The sequence below is a fragment of the Gadus morhua genome, chromosome 11, assembly GCF_902167405.1.
Source record: "Gadus morhua chromosome 11, gadMor3.0, whole genome shotgun sequence".
Taxonomy (NCBI): domain Eukaryota; kingdom Metazoa; phylum Chordata; class Actinopteri; order Gadiformes; family Gadidae; genus Gadus; species Gadus morhua.
Window position 1 is genome coordinate 23,200,460 of NC_044058.1, and position 10,000 is coordinate 23,210,459.

General features: G+C 45.6%; 1 protein-coding gene across 1 annotated transcript in view; it reads right to left on the minus strand.

The window, feature by feature from the left end:
- The window catches only part of col14a1a (collagen, type XIV, alpha 1a), a 111,196-nt gene that overhangs the window by 90,774 nt on the left and 10,422 nt on the right, over positions 1-10,000 (minus strand). The window contains 3 exon segments of the mRNA XM_030370388.1: positions 6,511-6,606; positions 6,782-6,925; positions 9,008-9,124. Of these exon segments, the coding sequence (XP_030226248.1) occupies positions 6,511-6,606; positions 6,782-6,925; positions 9,008-9,124 (357 nt within the window).

Consider the following 10,000-nt stretch of genomic DNA (forward strand, 5'->3'; position numbering starts at 1 on the left):
TTCACTTTTTATCCTGCTTATAGACTAGCGATTTCGGGAGGAAATCAAAAGTGTATGGAATTCGATTGGGTATGCATGCCAGGTGGCTAGGTGGTGCTGTGATAGACTATCACACAACACCGCCATGTCTGAGCGCATGCGTAGAATCTTCCTTCTTCTCTTATCCGCGCCGCGAAAACCAAAAAGATCCTTATCTGTTCAGTAATACTATCTGTACATATCCTGTGCATTTCGTGGAAAGATTCCTGTAAGTTTATTAGAGCTGCAATAGCAGCTTGAAGGTCCGACGCATGGAAATAATACTACATGTTTGTTTATTTCCCTGTACTGGCGCATGTATGCGACGTAAACGCGAACGCGACGGGAGCAGATCTGAGCAGGGGTTCGCGTCTTGGCAGTGTAGACGGAAACGCTACGGCGGAGCAGTGTTTTCCACACTGGAGTGTGGTTTCAGATTTTTGCGTTATTAAGCCCCAAAAACGCCGTCACCGTCTAAATGAATGGCCCTTCCGATAAGATATTTTGTCGTTTTTTCCCGCAAGCGTCCGACTGCTTGGTGAATCCAAGTCCCTGACAGAAGGAAGCAGCCATATATCCACCACTTGTAGCTGACACAGGATCTCAGCTTAATCCAAACAACACTATCTGTAATTATTTCCCTTTGAAAGTAGATAAAACACAGCTGGAAATGACTCTAGTGGGAAATTCATGTGGTGAAATAATAAGTAGTGTTAAGTTAAACCAAATAATGCTAATGGAATTGAGCAATAGGGTGAAATTCCGCTCGTACCACGAAGAAGTGAGCAAAGAAACGGGGAATGGGATAGACTGCACTTGGCCGCGACGCTCTTGGTCAATAAAGTAGGCTAGACGATGACAAGCGGGTCCCTTCTAAGAGAGATTAGTCCCGGAGTAACACTCATTCTTTTTAGCAGAAGTCATACAACGCTGTCTCACGGCGGCGATTCATTGCTTTCGCAATTTATGTCTCAGACGGCCCTGGCATGAAAACAGACCCAAGGAACCTTCACACGAATAGGGCTTTATGTGTGTCTCCCTGGGTTTGTGGCTTTAACAAGGGCTAATTTATGGTGATATTAAAGCTCACTCACCAATGTTACACCCCCAGTTTTGTTGTCATGTTAATCAGTGACTAGCCCGCTCCACAGTGTGGTGGCGGCGGTGGCAGGTGTAGTAGTCACCTGAATCGCTTGCAGGAGGCGACAGGTTATAAAAGTTGTAGAGACACAGGATCTCAAGAAGGAGGACTAATCATTCTAATTCAACGCCTGCACTTAAGTCCTTGGCTGCAATAACTGCCATGTGTTCACAGTACCCACACACACACACAAACGTACAAACACACAGATGGACGCACACACACAGACAGACGCACACACACACACACAAACACACACACAACTGTGGTAGGTCATGGTACAAACCACTTACATACGATTACCTTAACTTATGTATGAAATTGCCCCAGCTCCACAAGAGGGCAAGGACAGGATGTTTGTATGTGGCACATGCACGCACACACACACACACACACACAGACACACACACACACACAGCCGGCACCATACACACGTACACATACTGGCACATGGTCAGACTGTCCCCTGAGGGAGCTTGGTTGTCAAAGTTGAACTGGAGGCCAATGAGATTCTGCTTCCATTCCTCGAGCGGGAGAGAGAGAGAGAGAGAGAGAGAGAGAGAGAGAGAGAGAGAGAGAGAGAGAGAGAGAGAGAGAGAGAGAGAGAGAGAGAGAGAGAGAGAGAGAGAGAGAGAGAGAGAGAGTCCGAACATCCATCACCTCGCCTGGGGAGGAGTTTACTTTATTTATAGCTAGCCCTAATTTCTAACATTATCGTTTGTTTAGGCCCTGGCTCTTTGTCAGTGTGTGTCGTGTGTGTGGTGTGTGTGCGTGTGTGCGGTGTGTGTGCGTGTGTATTTGTATGTGTGTGTGTGTGGTGCGTGTGTGTGTGGTGCGTGTGCGTGCGGTGCGTGTGCGTGCGGTGCGTATGTGTGCGGTGTGAGTGTGTATATTTGTCTGTGTGTGTGTGTGCTGTGCGTGTACGTGTGTGTGTGCTGAGCGTGTACGTGTGTGTGTCTGTGGTGTGTGGGTGTGAGGAGGGAGGCTTGTGCGTATCCTACCATATTTCTTATTAGTTTAACAGAATTGTGAAAAAGTTTGTTTTCTTTCCTCTCCGTCTGTCAACCTGTTTACTTAGTGTTTGTGTGCGCATATGTGTATGTGTGTGTATGTGTGTGTGCGCATGCATGCGTGTGTGTGTGTGTGTGTGTGTGTGTGTGTGTGTGTGTGCATGTGTTTGTGTGTATGTGTGTGTGCGCATGCATGCGTGTGTGTGTGTGTGTGTGTGTGTGTGTGTGTGTGTGTGTGTTTGTGTGTGTGTGCTAGAAAGGCAGAGGCCGAGTGTACTTGTTTGACAAACAAACATATTAATTTCTATCATCTTGCCATCGTTTCTCAGTCTGATGATAACAGGCGACGTGGAGTGGCTCCACTCCAAGCATATCTGTGAGAGGGGCCAAGGGCAAGTGGTGTTCCAGTGTGTGTATGTGCGTGTGTCTGTGTATGTTTGTGTGCGTATGTCCGTGTGTGTTAGGGCCAACTGGTCTGGGCAAACAGCACAGATGCTAGGGTCATCAAAGGTTTATAGAGACTGTAACAAAAATGGTTTGCGGATTAATGTGAAACAAAATATATTTTGCATAGAAACATATTTACATATTGGGGGTGGTGATGCCATCCTGTCTGTTCAGGAGTAGCAGGTAGCTGCAGTGCCTTCTGGGAATAACATCTCAAACCAAATAAGGAGAAATGTCTAAAGCATGATTCATGACAAAATGCTATTTTGAGATGTTCCTATTCAGTGCACCTAAAACATATATTTGTGAATAAACCCTAATGTTTAAGTGTTAGGCTTGTAATTTAAAAGCAATTATTTGGCACTTTCGGAGTTAAAGTTTCACCCAAGAGCTGTTATTCCCTTTTTTCCGTGCTATCTCGGTTTCAAACCCATTTAGCTCTTGGCTCTCAGGGCTTTGAGTGCAGGGCAATGATCCATCCCTTATTGTTCAATAGTTTATGTTGCTGCGTGTTTGTATGTGCGTGCGTGTGTGTGTGTGTGTGCTTGTGCGTGTGTGTGTGTGCGTGTGTGTGCACATGCAGATGCATTTGTGTGTGTGTGTGTGTATGTGGGGACTTTTTCATGTTTATGTTTCACAATAAATGTTTCATTAAAAAACATTAAACTAAAATATGGTAATATATGTATTTTTGTATCGACTGCGTCTTAATAGCAATGTTTATGATTAATTAGATGGTAATTCTAATGACTTCTGGTTCAACAGCTGTTCTGATAGGGATTGCTGCTAAAAATATATAAGACCAATAGAAAATGTCTCACAGAGTAAATGCCAAATGCCACATTTGACAAGTGCGATAATTGTGATGATATATAGTTACAGGAGCGATGACTTCCCCCCCGTACCCCTGTGTCTGGCCTGGGACACTCAATACCAAATGATGGCTAGCTTAGCCCACTGTCTAAAGCATTAACTCAAAAGCAGACGTAGAACCTCTCTATCAAACTATTTAACTGCTCAAAAGTTCCACGGCCTGATCCAGCCACTTCTCTATGATGATGTATTTACTTCTGGACCTCTGACCTGAACCTCATTCAAGCCTGAAATCTAAAATTTGGGTTAAATTAGGAGTAAAGTTAGCAAGGCAAGGCTGCCGTCACAGCCATGCATTCATGAACACAAGTAGTATTTATTTATTGAACCTTGCCCCAAACCTAGCAAGTTGAGGGGGAAGGGGGGGGGGGGGGCTCTATTGAATTTGACTCACATTACATTATCAATATTTTATGAGAAGGAACAGATTTACATTTTACAGAGTCAAAAAGCTGTTTGACTTTGAAAATGCAGTCACACAGTGTGACAAATGTATGTGTGTCTGGGTGTGTGGGTGTGCGCGCGTGTGTGTGTGTGTGTGTGTGTGGTTGTGTGTGTGTGTGTGTGTGTGTGTGTGTGTGTGTGTGTGTGTGTGTGTGTGTGTGTGTGTGTGTGTGTGTGTGTGTGTGTGTGTGTGGTTGTGTGTGTGTGTGTGTGTGTGTGTGTGTGTGTGTGTGTGTGTGTGGGTGCCACTCTTTTTGGGTTTTTTGATTGGGTCTGTTAATATGTTTGAAGATTCGGCTACGTTGCGTTTCTCTGGCTTACAGGTCAATAAACGATGACTTAGCACAGCATTTAATCACTGATGCTGTGATTAAACCACTGGTCCAATCAAGTGTGGATTAACTTGTGATGTCACAACCTTGGCCCCTCCTTAGATCAGGCCAGGGTACAGATGTCGCTTGCATAAGAATATCCCATCTCTGCGCCAAATACTCTCTGGTACAACAGAATTGAATCTAACTTTCTTATTTTTCAGAATGTTGGGATTTAAAATAGTTGCATTGAACTCCTATTCACCTTCAGTTCATACACAAACGCACTCAAAAACACACACGCACGCATGCGCACACACACACACACACACACACACACACACACACACACACACACACACACACACACACACACACACACACACACACACACTACAATAGACTCTGAGTAGATGAGGGTACAATGCACATTATTTGGATAATGCTTGTTATTTTGAAAATGTGATACATTGGATATATAAATATAGATAATCTATGACTTCTGGATTCCAAGTAATTTTATATCACAATACAATGACATAAATAAACGACGGTGCTGTTCCACCATTGCTCCCACAAAGGGCAGAGAGGCCACTGACCCTCACCCCTTCAAACAAAGGCTCTTACTCCGTCAGAACACTTTGAAAGGATTAGCAACCACACACGTCCACATTCCTGCTCCTTAAGCAAGACAAAAACACTTACTGAAGTACCAAAGGTTTGGCTTTGGTGTCACGCACACACACACTCTCACACACACACACACACACACACACACACACACACACACACACACACACACACACACACACACACACACACACACACACACATGCACACACACAAATAGGCAAACACACAAATAAACAAACACACACACACACACACACACACACACACACACACACACAAACACACACATACCCACCTGCATATGCATAGAGACATGAAATCACACAATGCAAATACATTGACTTTTAAACCATTATGCATACACATATAGATAAACTTGCCATTGTGACTTATTTTCTCTTTCAAATTAGTCAGGTCTAGGTATGCCAATATTTATGCAAAGGTTAAGGCTGTTGCCATGTAGCTTGCAGTAAAATAGAAGAAGAGAGCTCACTGTATTAAAACCTTATTCAATATCTGGCACTTTTTGAAAGGACGCTATTTACCCCATTCAATCCTTAGCACCTTATAGCAGACGATCACTCTGCTGTGCACAATCAAGGAGCAGAAAAAAAAAATCTGAAAAAAAAGCAGTCCTTAACGCAAAGGCCTCTTAAATATTAAACCCCTAACCGCGAAGGCATGGGATTCTGCCTTCGTGGACAATTTAGGACTTGGATGCATTGATAGAAATGTCAGCAGAGCTACCTGTTAAGTCTTGTGTACACAATCTCCTCTACACCTCGTCAGCAGTCGCTATGGCGCTCGAAACAATGATCGCTCACTTGGTTGTGACACACACACACACACAAACACACAGACACACACGCACACACACACACACACACAAACACACAAACACACACACACATCCATTTTCACACACACAAACATGCTGGCTCACTCTCTTGCATGCACATACACACACTTAGTTGGCCGTTAACCTATTGTCCAGAGCTACACCATCGAGCTTCAGCCTGCGTTAAATACATCAGACAAAATAGCCCACATACAGAACACACACACACCCACACACACACACACACACACACACACACATCCCCAAAATGCAGTCTCCCTTCCCTCGTGTTTCATAGTGAACAGGGTGATGTATGATGCAGCCGTATAAAAAAGACATTACACAGCTGAAAACCTGGCTACAAACAACGCACGCACACACAATATTTGTGCGTGTGTGGGCACATATGTCGGTCTATATATGCAAGTGTGTGTGTGTGTGTGTGTGTGTGTGTGTGTGTGTGTGTGTGTGTGTGTGTGTGTGTGTGTGTGTGTGTGTGTGTGTGTGTGTGTGTGTGTGTGTGTGTGTGTGTGTATACAATACTGGAGCTCTGCCTCCAGAGATTTCATAGTTTGGTGTAGTCTAGTGTAGTGTGTAGTTGTGAGATCTAGTGTAGTCTAGCCTAGTCTAGTGTAGTGTGTAGTAGTTAGGTCTAGTGTAGTCTAGCCTAGACTAATGTAGTGTGTAGTAGTGATGTCTACTGTAGTGTAGTCTAGCCTAGTCTAATGTAGTAAGTAGAAGTGAAGTCTAGTGGGGTTTATTATGGTATGCAGCAGTACAGAACTAGAGTCCTACCTCCAGAGATCTCATTGGCCTCATCAGGTGGGGCGTCGGTCTCCCTCAGCCTCTGGGGCTGGGTCTCTCCCCCCTTATCACTGTCTGTCTGCTCAGCTGGGGAGATCACACGCAAATAAACACATACACACGTGTGGGCTTTATTATACAATCCAATCAGTGCAGAATAAAGAGTTAAAACAAGCCAACCCCCCTTTGACATTTGACCTCCAAAACTATAGAATATACTAAATAGAAGAGAATATAGTAAAACAGAAGGGATCAGACCTACCTTTATGTGTGCCCTGCAGTGGCTTGCTCTGCTGGCTGCCTTTGACAGCGATGACGTGGACGATGTAGTCCTTGGCCGGGTTGTAATCCGTTATGATCACCTTGCTCTCCGATTTGGGGACATCAATCTCTCTCGGATGGCCACCTGGGCGAGGGACAAGCCGACAAACAGGATGTTTTACTAGCCGAGCCCAGACACCAGCAGTCCTATTACCTGTGTGTGTGTGTGTGTGTGTGTGTGTGTGTGCGTGTGTGCGTGCGTGCGTGCGTGCGCGCGTGCGTGCGTGCGTGCGTGTGTTCTACCACACTTGATTAGAACACAACAAGAGTCTATCACATTTGATATTTTGAACTAATCCATCTCAACGGAATGAATCCCAGCGAGTGACGGTCAGGTCTTCATATCTCATTCCCCCTCAGTGCAAACCCTTCAAAGGTGAGCCTCCACAACGCAAACTCCTCCACAGCATCAAGGAGTTTGTATTCCCCCTGCATCTACAAAGAAGAACCTTAGTAAAGCTTAGCGCTGGGAGTGTCAGTGGGTGAAAACAGCTGAGATCAAAGTAAAGTCGCCGCCTTAATGTACTGTCAAAGACACGTCCTAGCACCCACTTTCTGGTCAAACCATTAGCGGCGTGTTGGGGGCCAACGCTGTATAGCACACTATGAATCTGTCAGAGTGCAGTATACCTAGCTCCTAAACGGCATAAACCTTTGCAGCTCTTTTATGCGATTCAGAAGTCACAGATCATCACCTCGTAAAAAGAACGTTGTTCTTTTTTCGGCTTGTTTCCTGTTCCTTTGCGATGTACACGTGCATATGCCTAGCAGATGGCGTTCAACTCAGAAAGCGGCTTTTGTTGACGGGGGGGGGGGCATCGTTTCTCAGCACCGAGACGCGGTGATCCGGTGAACAGTCTGTCAGTCTGAGCTGCGGCTTGTCAGACTGTGTTGTGTGGGTTTGGCTCGGACTGCGCTGGGGTCTTGGACCGTAAATAAAGATATCCGGGGCCTTTAAGGCTCACACACACACACACAAACACACACGTACATGCGCACATGTGCACACTGGCGCACTCACACACAAACACACACACACACATGCACCTATGCGGGCACATGCACACACACACACGCACGCACACTCACACAGCAAGCATGCACGCACACACACACACACACAATCACACACACACACACACCCTCACGCACACTCACAGCCTCACGCGCGCACACTCACCCACACACACACAGACGTGTGTGTGGGTGTTTCAAATAGGGAACCCATGTGAAACAATTGCAACCACTAAGTTACATTCCTGAATGACATGTCTAGAGAAATTACCAGTATAGAAAAATAACGTACATGGAGATAGAGGACATAAACCTCCCGGAACTATAAAACATAGTAATGGGGGGGGGGGGGGGGAGTATATCTGCCAAAGCAGTTGGCCGAGTCTGTGATTTGTGGCAAACTTATTAAAACAGTAACTTATTTCCTGAATTCGCTGAACTGTGACCGCAGCAGGGTGTCGTATCAGAAGGTCTCGTCGTACCAACGTTTGCCCGTTTCCAAGTGCCAGCGTTCACCTCAACCAACTATTCGAGCGGAGCTATGCGCGAAATATCAATTATGGAACAACAACCTCCGACAGTGGTCTGAGGTTATCCCACCCAATTCAACCTCCATGCATCCAGAGGTTCAGCACGCAGCCATACAGGTAGAGACGGCCTACAGGGTCCTCCGTAGCAGAGAATCAGTGTGTTCAGGGCGACACTGTGATCCAAGCCCAAAAGCCAAGGTGCTGGTACCCATGGAAATGCAGTCATTACTCGTCGTTCCAACCGCCTGTACCAGCAATCAGAACTTTTTCTTACTGTGCTTCTTACTTGGGTCCTGGAGTAAAACTTCTGACAGTATTATACATTTCCCCGGAGCACAACCCGCTTGATAAGAAATAAATGAGATAATCCTTCCCCGTCAGACCTGTAGAGGGCGAGTTAGAAGCCCGGGCTACTTATCTCGGCCGTGCAATGGGTTGACCCGAGGTTCTGGGTGTGTCTGTGTCTTTGTGTGTGTGTGTGTGTGTGTGTGTGTGTGTGTGTGTGTGTGTGTGTGTGTGTGTGTGTGTGTGTGTGTGTGTGTGTGTGTGTGTGTGTGTGTGTGTGTGTGTGTGTGTGTGTGTGTGTGCGCATATACAGTGTCCGTTCAATTCAGAAACCTTACCTGGTAAATAGTTGTATAGGAATTTGTATTTGTCGAAGGCTCCCTTTGGCTCCTTCCACAAGATGTGGAGCTTGTTTGAGTTGATGACTTTAAACCGTAACCTCCTGGGGGACGGCACTGAAAAGAAGAAAGAGAAAGACACAAATTATTTACACAGGGAGGATATCAATCATTTGAAACGTAGGTACCTCATATTCTATGGATTGCACATTGACAAAGAGGGATGTAGTTATTATGCTTCCGAGACAAACAATGTCTTGCAATTAATTGCAAGTTGGTTCCGTAATAAAAGCAGCTTCTGACATTTGAGCGCATAACGAAGAGTTTAATCGGAAACGTTATTTCACACCATCGTCGATGGTATCGTCTTTAAAAGTGTCTTTGAGACCGGCGGTGTGTTGTTTGCTCATAACCCAGGTTATGGACGGACAGGCCGTGGAAGTTCAATTAAACATGAACGGTCGCTGCTTATTAGAGAAGAAATACACTCAAAAAGGCTTCGTGTGAAATAGCCCGAGGTTACAACAGCTGAATCCAGAACCTGAGTTTGTGGAGCGCTACGGATCATAACAGCAGGTGACCAGGCGGATCAGAGCCTGTTTCAGCGGTGTTGATGCGGAGCTTGCGGACATGCTTGGTAACTAGTACAGCAGCGACCTGTCGTATAACGCAGCGGACGCTGGCCACATCACCTCTGAGAAGGGCTTTGATCTCGGAAGCAATTACCCTCCGATTCCAGGACCTGGAATAGTCGATTGCAAGTAGGACCCTCAGTTTATTTTTAAGTACTATTGTGGTGCTTCACACATGAAAGTAACGCATTAAAAATGGATGACGAAAAGAGGGGTGCCCGATGCAAGAACCAAGCGAAAAAAACATTTGAGACCACCTTTGAACACGTGTTGACGCGGTAACGAGAAAACAACCCGACTGAAACCAGGGACGTTCAGACACCAAAACCATGTCCTCACTGAGGGTAAACACATGGATGGA